Genomic DNA, 26,295 nt, shown 5'->3' with positions numbered 1-26,295 from the left:
CAGATTTCCTAGCTCTACACAGGAGATTCTAAATGGGACTCAGAAATCTCTAGTTTTTCAAGTGTTCCAGGTGATTTGAAGCTGAGTAAGGACAGGAAACATTCTTCAGTACTTTCATGATCTGTAGAATGGACTTGTGATCAAATTTTAATTATTTTCACCCATATTTTTATCCCAAATGGAATATTTACTTAGGGATGCTATGATTCATTTGTTTTGAAACCTTAGAGGATGTATATTCTTTTTAATTATTAGCTGGAATGAAAATAATGAGTGCTGCAAACTTGAAAGACATTGAAAATATAATTCCAATAACAAAAATAACTTTGAGCAATTATCCAAGATGCTAAGATTTCTGCAATGTGAATAATATTCAAGATGCTAGAAAATTTAGAGAACAGAGTATTTAAAATTTATTTGAAGAATATATTATAAATATCTTTTTGACATAGGCAAAAGACCTGGAGATAGAAAAGTGAGGAGGCCTGCTCATAAGGAGCTTACACCCCGATAGTGGGAGAAAAGTCATGCTCCAAGCACTGTAACAGGAGAGCATTTACAGGAGGCATTGTTTAATTCTATCAAGGGAGTCTGATAAGGAGGGAGAATAGGCATGTCCAAGCACCTTGTGAGAAAAATAAACACAAAGAAGAGATTATTTGATTCTACATTTCGGATTGAGAAAAAGCTTTATGGAAGGAAATGATCCTTTACTGGAATTTTCATAGGTAAAGAAATAGCTTCCAAGGAGATAAAAGAAATTAAAAAGGTAAATAGAGGAAGTACTGTGGACCAAGAGATAGGGTTGTGAAAAAGTAAAATGCCAGGGAGCGAGAAGAGTGGTTTGAAAGGGAGGGAGTGAGGCCCAACTTTAGACAAGAAGAGAAAGGAAAACTGACTTTAAATAATCAAGTCTTCCATGCCTTGCTAATAAATTTAGAATTTACACTAGAGGCAATGGAAACCTGTTAAGCAGTTTCAAGTACAAAATAAAATGACCAAATGTGCAATTTAGAAAGATCCTTCTAAGAGCAGTGGGCAAGGAAGATGAAAAGAGTTGAAAAACAAAGACAGGAAGACTAACCAGTGAGAAGGCTACTGCAATGGTCCAAGCTAGAAATTACAAGTAGCTGAACTAAGGAAGTAGAAGTGAGAATGGTGAGTAGGGAATTGGTAAGAGAGATGTTACAGAAGCAGAAGTCACAACAGTCATTGACGCGATGAAAGAGACAAAACAAATGCATGAATGACTTAAGATTTCTGGCTGTGTACGTTAAATATTAAAAGTTTCTGATTTAAAAAATTGTTAGACTGATTGAAACGGCTTTGCCATGCCTATATTTAATAATTTCATGCACATGTATTATAGCTGAAAAGTCTATGAAATTAGTAGACTATTTTGACTGACGCCAAATGCTCATTTGGAGGCTATGGTAGCACAAGGATCACACAGTCTAGCTATTAAGAAACAAAAAGCACATTTTTATGTGCTGCATATTTAGTGTTTGTCCAAAAATAACAGATGGTAGTGTTTGGTATTCTAGGTCATTCTTTTTGGTGGTGTTATTTTTTTAAAGTGTTGACATTTTAAGATTAATGGTTTTAATTTATGTTTATTTGATTAAGACCTTAAATTGACCCTGTGGGTTCAGGTAAATTAGATGGGCTGTTAAATAATGTGAAGTGCCTTAACATCTTGAGTAGGGGGGGAATACATAAATTCAGAAGGGCATTATGGTTTTATACTGATTAAATCGGAGGAATATGACATTCTTTTCACATTTGTTGAGTTGGCTTTGTAGTTCAATTCCTTTATGCTAAATCCATTTAAAAAATCTTTTCCTAAGTTAGTGGCAAGGGCAAAGGAGAAATTTACAGCTTAGTTCACCTCCAACAATCTCTAAATCTTTATGTCAAAATTCCCAACATTTGAATAACATTTGAAATAAACATTTGAAAAAAGAAAGTCAGTTTTGTCTTCTCTCAGGAACAATGGATGAGCTATAGCACTAGGTAGTTACATGGGCTCCTGTATTAATTAAGTAGAGCTAGTGGGATTTTGAGAATCTCAAAAGATTGTTTTTATGACAAAAATAATGCTATCCTCATCGGCCTCTGGAGATCTTATTTCTACAATTAGAGATTCATTCCATCTAGTTTAGCCTTTGTTATCTGTAAAATGCAGTACTTTGGAGTAAAGAATATATTGAACCTCATTAAATGTACAAACTCAGTGAGAACAAATTGTATCTGAAGCTTATAAGAGAGAAGACTGTGTGTATGTGGGTTCATTGTTATTCTAGGGAAGGGATGATAACTGGGGTTGGGGATTGGAAATGGGGCAGAGTCAGAGCTTAAGGGATTGGTCATTCAGCAGCACCTGGAATAATACGAAATTGGAGTTTGGTACACCAAGGGAAACAGCAGCAAAATTTCAATTTCTTGAATTTTTGGTGAAAATAGAATCCTTTTTTAAGGAAAATGTATGAAGGTAAAGGGTCCTATTTTATTCAATTATAGGTTCTGATCATAACAAGTTCTTCAGCTTAACTGAAAAGATAGGTGGAAATTAAGGATTGAACCCTGGACCTGGAGGTTCTGTTCCCAGAAGTGTCATGCTTGCCTTCCCAAGCATAAATTAATGACACACATTGGGTTTCTTCATTTTCTTTGTCTATGTAATAATTTCCATCTTCAAAAATATTAGCCCAGTTCATTAATTCACTTAAGATATTTTTGAAGACCAGTAGGTCTTTGGAACAAACTGTCAAACACAGGAACACAGGGTACTCTTTTGAAGGCACTAACACTTGATGGTGAGGGGAATAAACAGAAATGAAACCATTAACATTGATGACCTCCAATGGGTACAATGAGTTTATGGTTGGATGTGACAATGGTGGAATTTTGGGTAAAAAATAGCAACTTTTCTTATTATTTTTAATGTTTTCATACTGTCAGTACATTATATAGCAACAATGTATTAATTTTGTAATTTAAAACTAAAAAAAGATAAAAATAATAGACTTCAGAAAGGAAAAGACTCATTAAAAAGAAGTAAGACTACTGAAAATTAGCCCAGTGGTATGATTTTTGCATGAACCAATTAAATATTTCAAATTTTCTTATATTTTAGATGTACATTGGATCAAAAGACATAATACAACATGTTAGATGTGATTCCCTTTCTACAGACAACTCTGAGTACTTAGAAATTTATGAATGAGTAATAGGTAATATTTAAAGAAAAAAAGTGAAAAAAATTATAAATAAATGAGATGTGGTTTGAAGAGCTTAAAAAGAACAAAGAAAAGATTATTGGCATTCCTATATCGGACTGAAGGTTAATAAATAAGCTCTATCATTTAAAGATGAAAAGAAAGGGAAACATTAAAGAAAATGTTGGTATTTTGCAATAAAGACAATGGGGTGTATATAGACTTGTAAACAGAAATAAAATTTTAAAATATTGAAGAGAAGCAAATAGGAAAAAGGTTAACATTTATTGAGACCCATCCACATACTAGAAGATCTCACTTAATCTTTCAATACTCCTATGCGTTAGTTTTATCACCCTCATTTGAACGCTCAGAGATGTTTGTGGCATGGCTAGGATCACAAAGGTCAAGTGCAAATCTTTGCTTTGCTTCTGTCCTGTGTCCACTGCTTTTTATTCAGACACCAAACTGAGGAGAGACACCACAAAGTGATTAGAGCCTGGGCAGTATTCAGAGGGCAGGGGAAGGGCAGGGGGCACACATGGGAACAGAAGGAATAGAGTGTGTGTGTGTGTGTGTGTGTGTGTGTGTGTGTGTGCGCGCGCGCGCGCGGGCGCTCACGCACATGTGCTGGCATGCGGCCCAGCCACTGATAAACCTTTTCTCTATGCAGTGAAAGACAAAATTCAAAAAGTGACCCAAGTTTGCTACCTGGGTGGGTGTGGTTTTATGGATGACTCATATATAGAGTAAAAATAAAGTGCATTCCATTTCTAATTTGTTCCAAATTTTATGCCATGGTAGAATGTTTTAAAAGTGAAGATTCTTTTTTTCTGATTATAAGTAAAAATCTACATATAAATATTTGAAAGAACCAAAAAGGTTACACTAAATCAAATTATTATCCCACTATTGAGAGATAACCACATTTTATTGCCACTCCTTACAGTGTCAACATTTTATTGTTATTCCTTTATAGTTTAAAAATGCAGGTATGTTCTAATGGAAATCAAGTGCAGTTGTAGATGCTTTGTATGTATCTGCATGTCATGTCCTTAAATAATATTAAAATAGCATTTTACTTGGTTATATTATGTTCCATTATATAGAACTTGAATTAATATTCTCTTATTTTTGCTCATTTAAGGGGTCTGTTGCCAATATTTAGTACTTTAAATAATACAATAAAAACCTACCCTTCTACATAAATCTTGGCCTGCCATCATTTATTATTTCTTTAAAATATCAGAAATTAATATCAAATATTTATCTTTCACTAGTTTTAATGGAAAATAAGCTTATTGTAAAAAAACATGAAAATGCAAACTATGTTTATCATTAGACAATATGTAAAGAAAATAATCACCAGTACTTTTCAGAGATAACTCCTGATAACATTTTTATGTATACTTGGGATTTTTATCTGTGTAGCTGTAATTGCTCATTAGTTTGATTTTCGATACTATCTTTGCCAGATACATTTTTAAAATCAGGTTTATGTTTGTTCATCAATCATTACATCTTTGTCTAAATTTGGGATTAATTTATACAACAGAAAATTATCATCTTTTTACTTAAAATTCAAAAGAACATCTTATTAATACAGTGTTTTAGATGACATAGCATTACTTTTGTGTAATCATTATTTTTCCAATTTTTTCCATGTTTGATAATGTACTCAGGATATCTACTTTTACTTTTAGGAGTTTTGAACATACTTTTTTTCCCAGAGAACCTGACATTTTTCCTGAGAATTCTAAAATTTATCAGTATAGTGATTACATAATACAATATCCTAATATTTTAATGTCTTTCGTATCTGTCAGTGTATCTTATTAGGTACACTTATTAGTGGTTATTCACATATCAAATACCCAGTGGCTCCCCACTGCTCACAAGAAGAAAAAAGAAAAAAAGATGATGTCCAAATTATTCACATGCTATTCCAGATCTCCACAGCTAGGCACTGATCTACTTTTCTAATTTCTCTTTCTTCATTCTCCAATAAATTTATGTTTTATAGACACCCCTTACCATTCCCTTAGAACAAAGAATATGCACTTCTGTGGTTCTGTACATTTGTGGGTTGAATTTCCCCAAATGACAATCCACTTTCTGCTCTTTCTTGGCTCATCAGAATAAGTACCCTGTCCTCTTTGCATGGAGTCTTCTGATACACCATCACAACCCCACCAATTTAAGGGGCAGTGTGTGGTTTCTTTCCCATTTTACTCAAAGCCCTCTGTGCTTCGACTATGATAACATTCATTCTTCAGTGTTTTCCATGTCCCTACTTGCCTGTAAGGTCATCCTAGATAGCAGGACTCTGGACAATCATTTTTATGTCAACTAACCTACTAAAAATAAAAAACAAAGTCAATTTAAGACCAGACTGGTTGGTTGCTTGTGTTCCCTAGAAATAAACACATCATTTATTTAGCCTCCTTTTCCTCACATAATGAAGCCAATCCAAATAATCTTTGTTTACTGTAAAATTGTCATAACCAATTGATTTTGTTAGAACCGAGATCTTTCACTGTCTACCAGAAGAGTAAAATCATAAATATAAAAACCTACATCTATGCCATGAATGGCTCCTCCTTTAATGTAGTCACTTGTGCAGTGTGCAACCTATAGTACCTTACATACATTACCATCCATGCCTCCCCATCTTCGTATTATATTTTTTTCAGTGTTTATTATTTACTTTAATGTATGAGCCAAGGACATAAATTAAATATATTATGTGGTTTATTTGGAGAGACTGCAAACAGTATTTTCCTTCTATCAGAAAAATTAATCTGAAGAAAGCTGATCCCAGCAGGAAATATTAACTATCATCCTTGCATTAAAACTTACTTATCACAATCACTTTTCACTTTTCTTTGAAAATCTTTCCTGATTATTTTAAATGGTCCTAGCCCTCTCCAGTCTAAACACGCAAAGCATCTGTGTCAATCTATATTTGGAACCAAATGCACATTACTTGTACATAATATCAACATCGTTATTTGTATATTGCTCATATATCTACAAAAATTATCTCATGATGTAAATATATCAGCATTAACACTTAGTATATGTATGATCTAGGACAAGTTATTTAAACTCTCCAAATCCGTTTCCTTATTTACATAATGGAGAGAATACTGGTCTTGTGTCATTGTTGGAATAATTAAAGGACAGAGATTATTCTAAGTGTGCTAAACAGTGCCTCCTGTCTTCAGAGAAAATAGGACCCCACCCATAGTCCTTGCTGAAAATGTGGACCTAGGCATAATAATGTTCTCTCATCCATATAGGTCACAAGTCAATCAGTGGATATGATGTTGAACCAATCAGATGCTCTCTCTGAGAAATTAGTACATTGAAATAGTAGATAATTTCAGTTAAACGGACTATGGAAACCTGACCAACATGGTCATGTAGTTAGAGCCAAAGAAGATAATAAAATCATTGCAATACCACAGCATCCCTGGCGGCTATGAGAGAAAGATGGGTCATGGTTAAATAAAGGCAGACATTTCTTGATAGAAGAGGGTAGACATGCAAACAGAAGAACTGAAAAAGGAAGGAAGAAAGAAAGAAAGAAAGAAAGAAAGAAAGAAAGAAAGAAAGAAAAGGAAAAGAGAAAGAAAAAAGATGGGTGGATAGAAGAAAGGAAGGATGGAAATTAGGAAGGAAGGAAAGAGGGAAGGAAAGAAGGATGGAGGAAGGAAAGAAGGAAGGAGGGGAGGGAGGAAGGAAGGGAGGGAGGGAGGGAGGGAGGGAGGAAGGAAGGAAGGGAGGAAGGAAGGAAGGAAGGAAGGAAGGGAGGAAGGAAGAGGAAAAGAGAAAGAAAAAGGATGGGTGGATAGAAGAAAGGAAGGACAGAAATTAGGAAGGAAGGAAAGAGGGAAGGAAAGAAGGATGGAGGAAGGAAAGAAGGAAGGAGGGGAGGAAGGAAGGAAGCAAGGGAGGAAGGAAGGAAGGAAGGAGAAAAATGCTTAGACCCAGAGAAAAAGAAATAGAGTAGGTATTTTCTATATCACATTAAGCCTTGGAGATAACAAGCTTTCTATTTCGAATAGATTTTTGTATATCTTTGTAACAAATTCTCCACTGAGGTTCAGTTTTTTGGAATGGTTTTTGAACCCAAAAAATCCCTTATTTGAATGAAAAGAGCATAGCACCTTTTCTAGCCCACACTAGACACGCTAGAATGGAAGTTTTCACTAACAAGACTATAAACTCAAAGGACAAGGATGACAGTACAACCATTATTTATTTTAATTAAAAAAATCCATTATCCATACCACATAGATGAATTTTGTTTCTGCTAAACTGAGTTGCATTGCTGGTCTCATTTTGGATTCCTGTAAATACAATCCAAGCATGCAGGAAACAGACTTCTCCCCTACCCATGCCTTTTTGCCTATTGAAAACTGTAAACACTTACAAGATTCAGTGCCATAATGATTACAAAATTGATACAGACAGCAGCAGCTGATGTTGCAAATTGCCAGTGTTGTTTGATGAAATTCCACTTGAACGATGCAAACTGTTCCATGACAACCAGGCGATACACGACAACAGCAAACACTGCAGTGATCACCAAAGAAATCTACAATAAGGGAGACCAGAGGAGACATCCATATTTTGCATAATTCACAAACCAAAAGCAATACCATAGATTAATATACTTTCCCCACAGAGCTAAAGGAGTTGCCTTTTCCAAGAAAGAATACATCATTTTTTTTTCTTTTAAGTGATTGAGTTACATTAGAGTCAAAATACATATTGTAAGATTTAAGTTGCTCAAATTTCCACTTGCAAGTGGAATGCTTAGTCTTAATAAATTTCAGGGAAACACAAAAATATCCATTTTATCTTAGATGATTTTTGTTTCTCTCAAAGAGTGTTTTATTTAAAGATATTCCCAAATTGTCTTTGCAATAATTCATGACTTTCCGTGATTTTAATTTTGTTTAATAGTGTGTAGTACCAAGGTATTGAGCTGGATATGGTTTCTTGCACTCTGAGGTTGCAAAATAAGTTGGTATCTTAGAACTTCCTTCTAAACATGGAATCCAACAACATTCTGATACTGATGGTTATACTTTACCATGAAGAATATTCCTGAGATAGAAACAAGAAGACGAGTGACTTTGTCTGAGGAAGGCTGATGTGGCTCAGGTTTCCCACTAATGGGATTCACTCTCTCCATCTTATAATACTTGGCTTCAAACTGGGGACGAAGTGTTTCCTGGAAGAGAGACTAAAGTTACCTACATATCAAAGTCATAAATTTTTTAATTCATCCAGTGGTTGATACAAAATTCCTGGATTTTGGCTTACTTTTATAGCAAGTCTTGGAAAAGAAGCAACTTAAAAAAAAATAAAATGCCAATTATTTTCCAGATAATCCCTAACATATATATTAATTAGCACAATTTTTCAGTAATGTCATTTTAGGAAATATCATGGAAGTGCTTTGAAAAAAATTACATAACTCCATCAATGAGCTCTCTTCTCTTCCTGAAATAAGAAATGTTGTTAGTAAAAAACACCAAGGGAAAATTTAATGGTGTTTAATTGCTTCCAGCTTGGATGTTAAGGACAGTGAATAATTTTCTGCATCATGTGTTATCCTAGTTTCTCTATCTCCTGGTTTCATAACATCTTACCTCCTCTTCTTCCCATTCAATAAGGTCCCAAGTATAGGTCAGTGTACTTCTTCTCCTTTTCCAAAATTCCAAGAAGACGGTGGCTACAGATAATATTAATTATTATTATTATTATTAATTATTTACCCTTTACCCAACCACATCACATTCTTTCATCATTGCTTTTCTTTTTTGGATTAATGCATTTCCACTGCATTGTTAAATTATTAAAACAAATTAAACTTGTATTGTATTTATATAAATGGACTTTTATTTTTCCCTCACCCCTTCCTCCATGTCTCTGTACATTACTGTCAGCATAAACTCCTAGAAAGTAATTTTTTTCAATGGATTATAAGCATAGACCTTTGCTAGTATGACCTATCAAAGTGATGCTACAAGAGATGGTCAATATTAGTGAGCTAAATATATATTGTCCCTTTTGACTTGTATATGTTTATTCAAAATCATCTAAAAGACCTAGAGAACAGCTTCTCCAGCCAGGAATGACAATAAAGACTAGATGCTACTCCTCCAGGACCCAGAGAGGGATGAGTTGGGAAAGACAGAGGAAAAGCACAATGTTATCATGGTGGAAGGAGAAGAAAAGAAAAAAACCAGAGAAAACACTTGGATGCATTTTCTAGGTGAACTCAGCATGGACTACAGGGGCCTCCATGGAAAAAGTAAAGAAATGCCTGAACCATAATGTGAATGTTCTGTGTAAACAATTAAGCAAAAGATTGATTTTTTTCTGGTAAGTGGTCTTCATCTTACAGCAAGCATTCAAGACTTTGTGGACATCATTAAGACCTCATACATGCATTCTTAAAAGCTGTGGTACCATTCATCCATCTAACCATCCATCCATCCATTTGCTGTTCTCTCATCAGGGGCAAGGAACTCCAACCTCAGGGATCTTCTTATCTGGTAGAGTGAGACAGTCATCTAAATAAAGTTAACTTACATTGTAGTAAGAGTTATAATGAAGGAAGAATTACAGCAAAAACATAGAAACATGTGTTTTGGGGAAAAGACCACCACCACCACCACAAGCAGTTGATAGAGCAAAGGAGTGAGGTCTTCTTTCCTATCTGTGAATACAGCCTCTTGCCTTCTTCGCAAAAGAATGCCAGGGGAAGATGATTCTGAGGTTTTGTTGTCTTTTTCTTTATAATTAGAAATCAGCCCTAGTATTGGTTAGAAAATACAATGTTCATAATCACATTATCTTATATCTCACTTTCTCACATATGATTTAATTTTGTCACTTGCTTTTTTTTAAAGTTTATTTATTTTGAAAGAAAGAGAGAGTGAAGGCATGAGGTGGGGAGAGGGGCAGAGAGAGAGGGAGAGAGAGAATCCCAAGCAGGCTCCGCTCTGTCAACACAGAGCCCAATGTGGGGCTCAATCCAATAAACCGTGAGATCATGACCTGAGCCAAACCAAGAGTCAGGTGCTTAACCAACTGATTCACCCAGGTGTCCCTAATTTTGTTACTTTCATAACACAAGTAGATATGGCAGGTATTACTCTCATCAGACTTTTGAAACAAAGGTATGAATTTACTGTGTCCAAAAACACATAGCTAATAAATTATAGAGTCGGGACTGAAACTCTTGCTAGTTATTGTCCATACAGTCTTTATGGCTTTAATTTTTTCCCCAGTCCTACTCTATATGTTATATACTGATTTTCTATACAGTTTTATAAGAGGAAGTATGGCTAAAAGAATCGAGATAGCCAAGCGCATTGACAGGAAGATAAATGAAGATTTCCAAATACTTGATCTGCTATAAAAAGATTTGGCCATGATTACTGTTACCAACAGGGAGATCTAGAACTTAAAACATAGGTAGGATATAGAGGAAGTACACTGAAGGAGAGACACAGAGAAATAACTTATTATGGAAGGAAAACTGAAGAAAGAAAAGCATTGTGTTAAAATAGGCAGCTATGATATGAAGTGATTATAAGCCTAGGACTTAAAGTCTTTCATACAGAACATGACACAGAATGTGCAATAAAATTCTAATTATTACTGACTTCAGTCAAGGTTTAAAGTTTAAATGTGTCACGTGGTCATTTCCTAATGTATCTTCCCAGCAAAACTCTGCCTAGAAGCATCTCCCAGAAAATCTAAGAAATAAAGGTAATCTTGGTTTTTGTGAGCGTGAAGACTGGCTTTGGTGTAATTTTAACTTTCACAAATCTTTGTCCTTGGGATAAACTAGGCTTCGTGTTAAAGATCCATTCTCAGTTTGAGATATATTCATTTTATTCACAAATTATTTAAACTCAAGTGAATCAATATTCTCACTTAAAAAATTTTTTAGTTAGAAGGAGGTCATGCAATTTATCAGTATACCAAATATCAAAGAAGGAAGGAAAGTACTACTTATTAACTCCTACTAAACTTAATAAAAACAAAATTAATAAAATTAGCTAACTTTGGAAATTGGAATAGTGGTTGCTTCTGAGGCTAGGATGACTGACAGGTGGTATGAGAGGACTACTGGAGGTGATGAAAATATTCCATTTATTTTTTTAAAGTCTACTTATTTATTTTTGAGAGAGAGAGAGAGAGAGACAGCATGAGCAGGGGAGGGGCAGAGAGAGGAGAGAGAGAATCCCAGGCAGGCTCTTCACCATCAGTGCAGAGTCTGATGCAGGGCTCAAACACATGAAACTGTGAGATCGTGACCTGAGCTGAAAACAAGAGTCGGATGCTTAACCTAGGAGCATCCTGAAATATTCCATCTTTTAACAGGAGAGCCATCTAGGAGCCCTGAAATATTCCATACTTTTAATAGGAGAGGTGGCTATAAAAGTTTGTCATTTTCGAAAGTGATCAAAACATATCTATGGAGATTTCATTGCATGTAAATTATACCTCAAAAGACCAAAAGACCATATTTTAGAAAGTAAGTAAATTTTGAAATACCAGGTGATAAAAAATATCAATGGGCTTGATTCTTACGACAATCCTGAAGTTTCCCCCAGGTTTACAGCAGGAGGCTCTGAGCTTGAGTGAGGGCCTGAAAAGGAAGCGGGATTCTGGGAAGACCGTATCTCATTGTACAGCCAATTTCAGAGCAGATGCAAAACCCAAATTATGAACTTGGGCAATTAGATGGGACCTGAAGAGTAGGCTGAACCTTAGGAAGGCTTGCATGGTACCCTGACACAACTATATCAAATAGCCATGGAAAGAAGAAAGGGTATTTACATATGCCAAGACCTGAGAAAAAGGGTGGAGCGGAAGCATCCTGCTGAAGTGGCCTCAAGGTCCTTTCAAGTAGGTACAGGTGTGTGGCCTAATATAAACACAGCAGGAAAGACTGAGACTTACCATAAACTGCAAAGTGCTCAGTCCATCTAAACGCACTCAAACTTCAATAATACATAATCAAATAAACCACCACACTGCCCTGAGCCATCAGCAAGATATGTCCCACTGGCTCACATTTTGCCTCCTACACTAAAAAGTAAATTCTAAAAAGTAAATTCTAGATCACGACATGAGCCAAAGTCGGACGCTTAACCGGCTGAGCCACCCGGAAGCCCCAAGGTCTTCTGACCATTTATATTTTTTTAAGTTTTAATAATGTTTACTTATTTGGGGGGGGGGGGGGAGAGAGAGAGAAGAGAGAGAGAGAGAGAGAGAGAGAGAGAGAGAGAGAGAGCATGAGCAGGGGAGGGGAAGAGAGAGGGAGGCACAGAATGTGAAGCAGGTTCCAGGCTCTGAGCTGTCAGTACAGAGCCTGAAGCGAGGCTTGAACTCACGAACTTCGAGATCAAGACCTGAACCTAAGTCGGATGTTTAACCGACTGAGCCACCCAGGTGCCCCATGCCCATTTCTTAAGTGGGTTGTTTGTTCTTTGGGTGTTGAGTATCTCTTGATAGTAGAGAATGAGAGGATGAACTGGCATCTAGTTCAGGATTAAATAACTGGTATGGGAATTTCAAGAAGAATTAGGAGTTTTCTAATCAGTGACTTCTAAAAGAGTATAAGCCATGAAAGTGACAAGCAAATATTCATAATTTTATTGTAATTGGTGGTGAAAATTTTGGCATGCACTCATGTGGAAGGACAAAGGAACAATGGCTCAGAATGAGCAGGGTGGCAGAGACCGTGAGATGGTAAAGAGGACAGGGAGTATATTAAAGTTTCTCAATGTAAAAGTGAAAATACTTTAAACATGAAAATGTATAAAGGAAAAATAATTTCACCTAGAACAAAGTGTCAATACAAATATAGATGTTGATGAAGTTATAGAAAGTTATAGCATATTGTATATATATGTGTATATATATTGTGTATATATGATAAGTAGCTAGATAAATCAGATATATTATAGTTATATATACATAGTGCCCAAAAGAAAATATGCCAGGTTTTAACACTAATTGTCTGTGGGAAATGGATTATAGAGCAGTTTTATTTCCTGCAAAGTATACATTGTACAAGTTGTACAACCACCTATGTTCTTTTTACCCTTCTGTGTGTAGAGTTTATCAACTCTTCCTCTTGGTCCTGTGAAACTGGGTTGCAGATGGGGGAGGAAGATAAGAGGCCTCCATTGGAGAAGGGCATTTTGTTATCAGGGCAAAGTCAGCTTTCACATGAGTCATGGAGGTAGGAGGAATATTATGGAAAAGCTGAGGATGATGTGGCATAATTCTGTCCCTCGGCAAGTATACATTGTGTTTATTTTTTTTTACTCCTGCCTCTGACTATAGTGACAGTTTCCTCCACTTAAAAAAATTTTAAAATACACAGGCTGCATCTTGAATTTCCATTTCCTCAGGTCCAATTCCAGTGGCTTCCCTTTGTGATCTAAATCCAATGGCACAGAGTAACAGAATCGTAAAGTTAAGCATCTCAAAGAGGTTAGATTCTGTATGTAGTTTTCTCCATTATTTCAAATTTCAGAAAACAAGGCCCAGAGTGGTTGACAAGCATCACTGACCTTGTCTAGAAATCTGCCAAAGCATCTACAACACTTTACCTTCTTCTACATCTGCTTTCATCTACACTTAGAAGTGAAGTTTCTAGAGTTTCTTTCTTCCTTAGCATTTTTAGTGTTTGGCACACTGACATACTCAGTTAATGTTACATTGAACTGAATTAAAAAAAAATTTTTAAGCTTATTTATTTTGAGTGAGTAAGAGAGAGAGAGAGTGTGTGTGGAGAGGGGCAGAGAGAGAGGAGGGAGAGAATCCCAAGCAGGCTCCACGTTGTCAGCACAGAGCCCAGTGTGGGGCTCTAACTCATGAACCATGAGATCATGACCTGAACTGAAACCCATGAATCAGAAGCTTAGCTGACTGAGTCACCCAGGTGCCCCTGATCTGAATTTTTGAGTGGAATCCAGTGATTGTGACTCCAACTTCTGGTTAAGTGCTCTTTCCATTATTCCAGAGGTTTTCAAATGATGCTCCATGGAGATATGCGAAGAGAGTCCCATAGAGAAGTCCCTTCTATACCTGTTTTATATATTAAGCAATTAAGTTCAATTTGACTTGGAACAATTATTATTTAAAAAGCTTTAAAAACGACTTCACTACATTCAGGGGGTAGGAGCTCATGGAGAAGGAGCAGGGGAAAGAGGTCAATCCCCAGCACAAAGGAAGTTAAATATGTCTGAATACAGAGAGCAAAAAGGAATTCCAAGTATTGTTTTCATCAGAAGAGATAAAGATTTAAAGCCTTCTCGAAAGAAGACCCGCTGAAACAACAGTTTATCAGAGCAACACTTCTGAGATCGCCAATGTAGATAACATCCAAGTACCACTAAAGACTCTCTTCCACTCCCCAGATTTATTTTCAGTAACATCCTCAAGCATAATGTGCCTTTCCCATAGAGGATTGCAACATCACTATACATGAGGTAGAAATAGAAACCTCACAGAACAGGTTCTACCATTAGCAGAAGGGCCTCGAATGTGGAACACTTGGTGTGTCCATGCCCAGAGAAAGCTACTTTCTCCCCCGCCTCCCCGCCTTAGCACCTTACAAAAAATATAGTTCATGGAGTTCTTTACATAACTATAAAGTAGGCTAATCAATAGAAAGACCTTATAAATATGTGGAAGTGACAAGATTTGGACTGAACTGTACTTGACACTGTGCCTTGGGAACTGGTTAGTCAGGACTTGCTTGTCTTGTTAAATTTCCTCTTTGTCTAAGGCCATCACGTCTCTCTTTAACTTTACTTCCAATTTCCCTCCCCTCCTTCTTCCTCTCTAACAACACTAAGTAGAAAAGAAAACAACAAACAACTAGGTTCTAAGAACATGGTAAGGCCAGCATTGGAACCCTAAGCACTGACAGTCTTCACCAATTCCTAAAATCAGGCTTGATAGGTTTTCCTCCAGGAAAATGCATTTAGAAGTAAGAATATACACAGAAACAGCAACATGTTATATTAAGATGCCACGAGAACTCCCACGACAATTTTGACCAGAGCATACTTTTTGATGTGAAGAGTCCCTCTAAAGCTACCTCTTCTGTCACTCAATATGGTATTGGCATTTATGTATACACATTATAGTAGCATTTGTTCAAATTTAAATGGATACTTTCAATTGACTTGCTATAAAATTGGGAGTCCACACAAAGAAAAACTCGTCAGCATTTGCCGCATAGTTTTCTAAAATATAATAACCATTTCAAGCACAGGACTAATTTCTTTTAGGCCCTTTCTTCATCTTACCATTCAACTATTTGATACACTTAAATTTCCCAATTCTGCTGGACATTTTCTGATTACAAATATAAAAATACCAGCACAAATAACTGGACCAGCACCTTGCCTGGTTCACTTCTGAAACAGAGGTGTAGCAGTGCCTGCTTTATATGAAGCTTTCAAGAAATATATGCTGAATGAAGAAAATAAAAGAAAGAAGGAAATAAAAGTCATCTACACTCTCACCATTGATAAACAGCTATAATTAAATTTTTGGTAATTCCATCCAAAGTATTTTTCTTGAACAGTGTATTTATGACTGGTATGTACCCAAAGGTATGGTCACACTGGTTGTTAATTTATGACTGAAAAAAGAAAAAAACATGCAGTGCCTGGGTGGCTCAGTTGGTTAAGCCTCTGACTTCAGCCCAGGTCATGATCTCATCGTTCCTGGGTTCAAGCCCTGCAACAGGCTCTGTGCTGACAGCTCAGAGACTGGAGCGTATTTCAGATACTGTCTGTCTGTCTCTGTCTCTCTGCGCCTCCCCAACTCATACTCTGTCTGTCTCTCTCTGTCTCAAAAATAAATAAAACTTTTAAAAAATTAAAAAAAAAAAAGAAAAAAGAAAAAACAAATTCATAACTGAGTCTCTGAAATGCCTGACACCCCTTCATGTGCTGGCCTGACCTCCCCAGGAAAGCTTCACCAAGACAGGATACCTGACCAGTTAATCTCTGAAATAGCTTGTGGCCTCCAACCAAGTGATCCAGAACTAAGGTCTGCATTCATTTTAAGCTAGTGCAGGAGCCCTAAACAGTGTTAAAAATTTGCCTTTCCCTTATAATTCCAATTTCCCTCAGGAATTGGGTAGAGTTCACTCAGAACCGTGCTTGGCATGACCAGTGAATGACAGCAAGTATAAAATTGTGGGTTTTTTTTTTTACATTTTTATTTATTTTTGAGAGAGAGAGAGAGAGAGAGAGAGAGAGAGAGAGAGAGAGAGAACAAGTGGGGAAGGGGCAGAGAGAGAATGAGACACAGAATCTGAAGCAGGTTCCAGGCTCTGAGCTGTCAGCATAGAGCCCAATGCGGGGCTCGAACTCACAAACTGTGAGATCATGACCTGAGCCAAAGTTGGACGCTTAACCGACTGAGCCACCCAGGTGCCCCAAATGACAGCCAGCATAAAAGAAATGAGTGGGGTGTCTGGGTGGTCACTTGGTTAAGCGCTGGACTTTAGCTCAGGTCACAGTCGCACAGTTCATGAGTTCAAACCCCGCATTGGGCTCTGTGCTGACAGCTCAGAGCCTGGAGCCTGCTTCAGATTCTGTGTTTCCCTCTCTCTCTCCCCCTCCCCTGCTCATACTTTGTCTCTCTTTCCCTCTCAAAAATAAATAAATAAACCTTAAAAAATTGTTTTTAAAGAAATTACTAACTTCATTTTTATAATAAACACAACAAAATTTATCTTCTTGATCAAGTTACAGTGATCTTCAAAAAAAAAAACAAAAAACAAAAAACAAAAACACCTAGGAAAGGCAATGTGGTGCTAGACAAAGAATGTGGTTTGGAGTAGGCATGTTCTGGGTTTGCAAGCTGCCTATATGCCTTTCTAATTGTGTGACAAATGACTGGGACAGAAGCTTAAATAACGATAACTCTCCATTTTCACAACTTTGAGAGTAGTAAAATCATCTTCATAGGGGTGATGAAAGAATTAAATGAGGTGCAGTTTGTAAGTGGTCTAACTATGCTTAATTCATTTTAATTGTATAACAAATTTTAATAACCAATTTTTTTCAATATTCTATTGTCATACAGAGGAAATTTTATATATAGACAAAGTTCTTGGTTTCTACTGCATAAAAGATATACAATATAAAATATACTTTATAAAATTGAAACATATTGTATATCTTTCTGCAAGAAAAATAAAGATATTGTCACTCTTTATATTTAAATTGATTCACAAATTCAGTCATAATCAGTTTCCACATACTTTTCATCTTTTGCCCATAACCTAGCAAACAACATACTGTCTGTCCTTTTTCTTCTTTTGAGTTTAAGACTGTAAAATTGCTTCTAGAGTAAATATTTTAATTCAAAACTTATTGGTTTTGAGAGTCCATTTGTCTATTCCTAAAGAGAGTATACAAAAAAAAAAAAAAAAAAAAAAGGAAAACGTGTTGCATCATAGTCCCAAAGAGGAAGAGAACTAGCATTTACTGAGCACTTACATTGTCCCAGACTTTGTGCTTGCTATTTTTAAATTAACCAATATCATTTCCCCAACAACCCAGGTAAATTAAAATGTTATTGATCTCATTCAGTTGATAAGCAAATTGAAGCTCTTGCAGGTTAAGTTACCTAAGGAAGACATTTGGCTGAAATCCAAATCCAAATCGAACGTTGACCTTTTTCTTGCCAACAGCAAAATGACTCCAAATATGGTTTGGGATAGAAATTTTTGAGCTATATAATTTGCAGCATCCTTCTGGGAAGAAATTAGCAGCACAGATGAAAATTTTTAAACAAATTTCTCATAGATCTAAATGAGATGGAGAACTTCGAGAAGGCTCACTGCTCATCCACTCAGTGCTCCATCAATCAAGAGTCTAAAGTTCTTTGACCTGAAATCCTTTATGTTTTTGTTTTTGTTTGGAGCCTAAAAATGATTATTAACCATTCTCTTTTCTTTTGACTGCCTCTACCAACACAGAAATCTCTGCATTGGTCTCTTAGAGGACTTTTCCTGTGCAGTAAAACTCTAATAAGATTTTGATACATGCTTATCACTTGATTATCTGAAAAGATATATTGTTTTATTGGAAAACTATATCTGAATTTGTGGAGACAGACATGCACAAACAAGCATAATGCTTCTTGATCCACAATTCAAGCGAATATTGAAGTAGTCAAAGAATAGCTGAATTGTGTATATTTATAATTTTGTCTAAAAGTTCCCTGTATATGCAGCCAGAATCTGACTTCTTCAAATACTGGGTGGTAGAGTGGCCCTGAGTTTTTTCACAGTTGACTAATTGACTGTTGAGTCAGGGATACATTTAGTTTGGATTTAGCAAGAGACATTTATGTGGCTTGCAGGCACTTCCATAAATTTTTCAAGATTATTAACTATCTTAATACAGCAATGAATTCTGGGGAAACTCCTTCCCCTTCATATGCTGACACTTTCAGGTGCCAGGCCAGGAGTTGTATGGAGAGGTGCTCTATGGCGTCCAGCACTGATAATGCAAAAGAAATAAGATATGAAGTACAGGAGCTAGAAAATATGCCATGGAAAATTATGTTTACATTTCCAACTCATATGTGAAACACATCTCAGACACTTTCAAATTTGCCACAATATTAAAAATACATGACATTACCGATAATGAGTTCTAAAGCTGAAATAAACTTTTCAAAACTATCAATAGAAAAGACTATCAATCAACCATGCTACAGGAAGAGGAAAGACTGCATTATTCTTCTACACGTTCTATGGAATATTTTTTAAATGTCATATTAAAAGGTACTTTCATAAAACACAGACAAAAAATGTAGAGCAAAAAGCATGTGGGCAGTTAATTAAAATATTGTTACCCTTCTGGATTTTTATGTTATGTATTTGAAGATTTTTTTAATTTGAAAATTTGTGATTTTTTCCCAGGTTAGTTACTTTCATACCTTATTTTGTATTCGTATTTTTGTATTATTTTCTTAGAATAGCTTTGAAAATTGTGTGCCTTCTTCTCATGAATACCTGCAATGTATCACACACATATGTGCCAGCCATCCTGCTAAATGTTTCACACATGTGAACTTATTAAAACCTCACAACAGCTTCATGTACAAGAAATGATTTTTTGGTTGCTATTTTACTCCTCCCAGATGAACTTGACTCTGTACCCCAGGTCACTCTGACTCCTAAGCCAGGGTTACTGATTTCAAACACTCCTTCAAAGGAGGGGATTTTCAATGATCCTAGGTGTCCTTCTTTAAGGGTTCTGACCTGATTTGCACATTTTTTTTTTCTGTAGCTAAGAGCTCCTAGGAACTGTCAGCTTCGTTAAACGTAACATGTTTTCATTGTTCTCTTCAAAGTGTTTAAGGGGCTTAGAGTCCTTTGAATGGATGAAAAATCCACTTGTCATTGTTATTTGCTATCCGTGAACTTGATTTCGGAATTCCCTTCAGGTAATGGATAAGTTTCCTCTTCTTCTGCCCTGGGTTCTGAGCCAAGAAGCAAATCGAGAACCTTCTTCAGAGTCTACAGACCTAGCCTCGGCCTTTCATTCTCTCCTCGCTCTGCCCCTTGCAAGGTCGTGGCTCAGCACTGAGGATACTCAGCAAATAAACTCTGTGCTGTTGCTGCCATGGTTATTATTTAGCTATTCTAGCCTTCTTTTTATTTTTTTTTAATTTTTTTTTAATATATATATATTTTTTCAACGTTAATTTATTTTTGGGACAGAGAGAGACAGAGCATGAACGGGGGAGGCGCAGAGAGAGAGGGAGACACAGAATCGGAAACAGGCTCCAGGCTCTGAGCCATCAGCCCAGAGCCCGACGCGGGGCTCGAACTCCCGGACCGCGAGATCGTGACCTGGCTGAAGTCGGACGCTTAACCGACTGCGCCACCCAGGCGCCCCTATTTAGCTATTCTAGCTTTCTAACCAGAAAAAAAAAAAAAGAGATGTCAGGATTTTCTAATTATCTGCCTTAATATTTAAGAAAGGATTAATAGATTGATCTTTTCCTAAAGGTGGCAAAATAAGTTATATTATGAATCTGCCAGTTTTCCCTTTTATTATATTTATGCCTTTTTGTAACTTCATTAACTCCTTATAAAAATAAATTGCCTAGTTGATTAACGGAGCAACAGTCATCTAAAGTGATAAGGCCCTGTAATGAAATCAAGGCTCTGAAAGAAAGAAACTTGTTTAATGGTATACTCCTCCATCCAGGAATGAATCCGCTGTGCAGCACTTCTTACACAACAGAGTAGAATGTACATGTTAGAGACAGCAATACCATTTTCCAGCAGGTTGCCACTTGCAAGGTTGAGCAGTCATTTGGGGTGCTAGGCATAAGAGGCTTCACTTCAGAACTCTTCTATGAGCACAAGTATAGAGGGAGCCCAGAACTCTCCATCTCGGCAAGATGCCCCTATGTCTGTATCCTACACATCCACCTTTTCTCCTGTCATCACTCACAATTGGGTCCCATCACCGTGCACCTTAACTCTGTTCATATCAGTTACCTAAAGAAGACCGGGATTCCAGATCATCCTTTAACCCTCCAATTTTGGTTCTCTTGTTTTAGGGCAACAGACATCGCCTTTGTGATGATCTCCTATTCTTTCACAACACTCCGAGATACTTTCACTATACCCTCTTGTGTTCAAAGTCATCAACAGTAATGTCTTTTGTGTCCCCTCACCTTCTTGCTCTAACCGAAACCTGGGACAACCCTGAAACCCTAATTTCCATGCAGCATTCTCAGGTAATAGCTATTTGTCTCCCATACTAATAGGGGCTGAAGATGAGGTGGTGAATTTCTTGCTCCTCGTTGCTGCTTCAAGACCATTTCCTCTCCCTCCTCGTTAAAGGTTCACAGATTTGAGTCTCACATTAATCAATCCATACTTTCTACTACCTCTCCTAGTGGATGTCACCTACCATTGGACACTTCTCTAGCTTTTCTAAAGATTGTTAAATTCTTGGCTCAGTGTAAATCTTTCAACAGGACCCCTAAAATAATTCTTTGAAATTGCAATATACACAGATCATCTTTCTAGGACCTTGGCTCTATCTTAAAAGTTGTTTTCTCCTACTCTATTTCACTCATGTACTCCCATAGCATACTTTTGATCAATGACTGCAAACTCTCTAAAATCTCCAATTATCAGCTCCATCCTCCTAGCTTACTCTCCAAAACCTCCAATTCCAATAATCCTTTGACTCAGATTTTCAATCCATTGACTCTTGGCCAAGATTTTTCAGTTCTCAGCCCATTATATTTTGACGGTCCTTTCCTCCCCTTGTGCCCTCACTTTCTTCTTTATGATTCTAATCGTCTGCCATTATACTCACCCACTTGTGTATACCCTCAGGGTTCTGACTCTTGTCTCAGCTTATCATAAACTCATAGTTTTATCAGACCCTAGTTAAAACCAACGCTCCATCTGTATCCTGTCTATCTGTATTCACGCACACCAGCATCACTGGAGGAAAACATAGGTATGCTGCAGGGAGTTGATTTCTTTTAAATTAATGATTTTTTTTTAATTTTTTTTTTAACGTTTATTTATTTTTGAGACAGAGAGAGACAGAGCATGAATGGGGGAGGGTCAGAGAGAGAGGGAGACACAGAATCTGAAACAGGCTCCAGGCTCTGAGCTGTCAGCACAGAGCCGGATGCGGGGCTCGAACTCACGGACCGCGAGATCGTGACCTGAGCCGAAGTCGACGCTTAACCGACTGAGCCACCCAGGCTCCCCTAAATTAATGATTTGACTGGAGTTGTGCCATGCTGTCATACCTTCTCTTTTCTCTTTTAACATCTAGCACATACACTCCTAACACTCTCAGTTGCAATTTTGCTGTCTACCTCATTATTATAAATAAGGTGTACTGAGGTGCCTGAGTGGCTCAGTCTGTTAAAAGCATCATATTCTTGGATTTCAGTTCAGGTCATAATCTCACGGTTTGTGAGTTTGAGCCCCACATTGGGCTCTGGGCTGAAAGCCTGGAGCCTGCTTGGGATTCTCTCTCTCTGTTCCTCTGTCCTTCCCCTGCTCATCATGCCCTCTCTCTCTCTCTCTCTCTCAAAATAAATAAACATCAAAAAAAAAGTATACAGAAAAAAATTACCCACCAAACCACATCTACCCACAATTATCTACACTTTTGTGCAATAACGTCTACACTCTCACCTGCTACAACAAAAGATTTATGAACACATAGTTAAAATGAACTTTTCTCACAAATTATCCACCAACTCTTATTGCTTGCTGAAGCAAACTGTTCAATAATGTACATGTACAATCATACAAAGATGCCAAGAACTATCCTCAAGTGAAAAAAGAAAGCAGATTTCATATCTGAATGAGCCAACAATTGGAAGAATATCCTAGGTAGAGGAAAAGTGAGTTTGCAGATGTCTTATGCTTACTATTTTCACTGTTTTTGTTATTGTTAATTATATTCATTTGTTTATATACTTATTTAATTCATTCATTTATACATTTGTTGAGAATTTAGTCTGTTAAAGGAATTACTCTAGCTCGGTGGATAAAGCAATTGAGAATGCAGACAAAAAATGCTTGCTTTCATGAGTTTTCTAGTACAGGAACAGACAATAAAGAGCAAAAATAAGATATAGGGGATGTTAAATGGCGATAAGTGGTATGGGTAAAATAATGCAGGGAAAGGAGATAGAATAGGTCAAGAAAGGAGGATCGTAGACTTTATAAGGTGACCGTGGAAAGCCTCTCTGTCAGGAAAAAAAAAATCAATTAAAATTGGAGCAAAATTATTTCATTTTCATCCAATTATCATTTACTGAGTATATTTACTATGTGCCAAGGTATGGACATGAACACAAAATAATTCAGCATGTTTCCATGCTTAGTTGGAATCATCTCGACTTCTATTCTCATTGGTGTTGAATCTTTAATTTCTACCATCTCTAAACAAAAATTATTATAGTTAGGACCAATGGAGTCCTACTAAGTGTCAGGTAATGCAGAATTACTTTCCCTACCTTATCTCATCGACTCCCCACAGGTGACTAGGAGGTAGGTGGCACTCTTTCTATTTTACAAATAAGAAAGCAGTCTTGGAGAAATATGATGGTGATCAGGCTAGCTCATGAAACCACTAAGTAGCAAAACCAGGATTCGACAAGGAAATTATGACTTGGTATCTTGAGCCTTTCCTACCATGCATGCTGCTCTCTTGGTGATTATGAGCCAGGAGTACCCAGCCAGAGGGACAGCCTCAGAGTTCTGGCACTGAATAAAGATTCAGTAGGGCTACCTTATGCTTATAAAGCCTGGTAATATAGGCAGACCATGCCGGCAGTGGTAATGCTCTAAGGAGGTAGTGTTTGTTTTTAAATTGTTTCCGTCATCTTTTAGCAATACCCCCCACTCTCTTTCTGTTTTTTTTTTCCCTTTGATGGAACTGGCAGGGGAGAGGCGCCCCGATTTATTAGGGTTTTCTTAAATCGGGTGTTTACAACCTTCCCTAGCTCCCGGTTTATGTAAGTATGCATACAAGTATGTACACCTGCATATATGTATATGCTATGTCACAACTTCAACTTAACAAAGGACATTGTTGTAGAATGTCCTTAGCAACAAAATGGAGCACTTAATCTTTCCATAAAGATACAGTTAAATGAAGAAGATCATATTATAATGCCATATGACTCAGGAAGAAAAAATAGGCTTATATTAAACAATTGTTAGTGTTATCAACCATAAGGAATTTCCCAGTCATCAATTTCCATTGTATCTCTGAAGAATATCATTAAATTATCCTCAAATAATATAACCATGATGCTGCTTGTTTAATTATTATTCAAGTATTTCTTTTTCTTAAAGTGCCCATGCCCCTAGGGAGAGACAAAACATAAATTCAATTTATATCTTGTTTCAAACTCAGAACCTGCTATTAATGATCTATTGCAAAAAATTTCCTATGTGTGACATCAGCATCAGGCATGTGATGCTATAGGATTTGTATATATCTTTTTTATACAAATAAAATATCTTTTTTATATTTTGGATCCAGAGCAATCTTTTAATTTTATTTGAGGCATGGTCCCAAGCTACATTCTGGTTCCATTTTCAGACCCATCGGTGACAATAATGTAACTTCGTGTTCTAGAAACTCCACTTGTTATCAGTTCTACCATTTCAGACAAACAAAGGTTTGCTTCTTCCAGTATATATTATGAGACTTAATGGGTGGGAAGCAATTGGAGAGTGCCAGATGAAAGGTACCATAGTAGGTTAGTACAAAAAAAAATAGGTAGGGCATCACACAATGTGTCATCTCAGCTGGCTTGGCTAATAAAAGTGCCAGCTAATTGTCTCTTACGGCTGTTGAGTCCCTCTGGAGAAACGAGGGCCAAATGGGATTGGTCTTACCTAGAACATGGTGTATACCTGGAAATGTATCTCATGGAGACTTGTTTGTTTGGCAAGAAATTACATTTTAACTCCAACTCAGGTGATTTCACAAAGATTTCTGATCACAACCAAGTGAGCTAAGTAACCACTGAGGTGTTAAATATATGCATTATTTTTATGTTATGACTTTACTTCCAGATGTGCTCATGACAGGAAGGGGTAAATAGGGTTTACATCCAGGGTCATTTTAATCAATTGGTGATGGCTGTCAGGAGAGCGGTGATGAAGAGGATTCTGAGGCCATAGATAGAGTCTCCAGAAAAGAGGGTCATGGGAGATGACTTTGACTCTTACACAGTGAAAGCAGACAGGTATAGCAGAAGTACCTTATAATTTCCATGCCTGGTATAGGCCATAATTACTATGGTCAAGTCAGAAAGTGGTAATGATATTCATACACATATCTAGGAAAATCCCTACGGGTATGGCACACCCAATCCTGCCAAATCATGTTCAGTTCTCTCAATAGACATAAAATATTTTTTCAGTTGGATTTTTTCCTAGTAACTGACTAATCTGAAAATAACCAAATGAATTCTATTAAGCTATTGCTCAGTAACCAGTTGCTTGATTTAATTTAACTTGCTTTTCTTCATACCAGTGCAGATACAGCTTAAATATCTTTTGAGGGAATGTTTTTTAGGGGTTGGCTTAATTCCTAATGAAACTTTGAAGGGGCCTTTGGGCTTCAGAAAATTTAAAACTATAGCGTTACCTTGTTCTTTCCCGGGCCAATTAACTGGGTAGATTCTTTGCATTCAATTTGAAGCTCCTGTACTCCAGCTAAAGTTTCATTTTCTCTCTCAGCAGTTGGAAACCTATCTCCTTGAACAACAGAAACTAAGCATGAAACTTAGGCATACTGAGCTCAACGGGCCTTGGCGCTGGCCCCCAAATACTGGTGTGCAGAATATCCCAGAAACTACAGTTTCACTCGGCTCCCTTTCATAAGCCGTGGAAGGAAGTGAAGGAAGCATGCCAGGTTGTTATTCAACTCCCGTATTTAATCAAGCATTGCCCGGGCACTTCTGAAACTCTTCAGCTTCTAAATTGAGAGTAAAAGCAAAGAGAACACAAGATGGAAACTACTTAAACGTGAAGGCTCTCAGGATTACTCAGGATTGTGTGGCCATTCTCCCCAAACTCCTAAAGTCAGCAAGAAAGCCCATTTCAGTGCCGGTGGTTATTTCTAACCGAATGCTTCACAGCTTTCTCAAGGATGCCAATACACATTCTTTCACTTTGTGTTAAGTGACCTACTGGTGCCCTGCACATGAGGCCCCTCACTACTGCTCGCACCACGTTTTCTCCATTCAGGTGTTTGGTACCCTACTATGAGAAAGACAGGTTTGTTTATGATCTAAGAAAACATCATAGGACTTGCACAAAGCAACAGGTGCGGGCCATGAGTCATTTTGGTGTCCTCACCTGCAAAGGGGGAAGCCAGCATGTGCCAGAAATTCCTGATACACCAAGGGACATTACCAAAGTCTTTCTCCCTTTTTTTTTTCCATTTGGGGCAGGAAACAGATGACC

At 37.0% G+C, this 26,295-nt stretch overlaps 1 protein-coding gene across 1 annotated transcript in view; it reads right to left on the bottom strand.

The window, feature by feature from the left end:
• The window catches only part of ANO3 (anoctamin 3), a 434,362-nt gene that overhangs the window by 44,065 nt on the left and 364,002 nt on the right, over nucleotides 1-26,295 (bottom strand). The window contains exons 16-18 of the mRNA XM_047823497.1: nucleotides 8,885-8,967; nucleotides 8,323-8,463; nucleotides 7,657-7,821 (exon numbers count right to left, since the gene is read on the bottom strand). Coding sequence (XP_047679453.1) covers nucleotides 7,657-7,821; nucleotides 8,323-8,463; nucleotides 8,885-8,967 — 389 coding nt within the window. The remainder of the gene's footprint in view (nucleotides 1-7,656; nucleotides 7,822-8,322; nucleotides 8,464-8,884; nucleotides 8,968-26,295) is intronic.

The sequence above is a fragment of the Prionailurus viverrinus genome, chromosome D1 (genome assembly GCF_022837055.1).
Source record: "Prionailurus viverrinus isolate Anna chromosome D1, UM_Priviv_1.0, whole genome shotgun sequence".
Taxonomy (NCBI): domain Eukaryota; kingdom Metazoa; phylum Chordata; class Mammalia; order Carnivora; family Felidae; genus Prionailurus; species Prionailurus viverrinus.
This window is presented reverse-complemented; position numbering and strand designations above follow the sequence as displayed.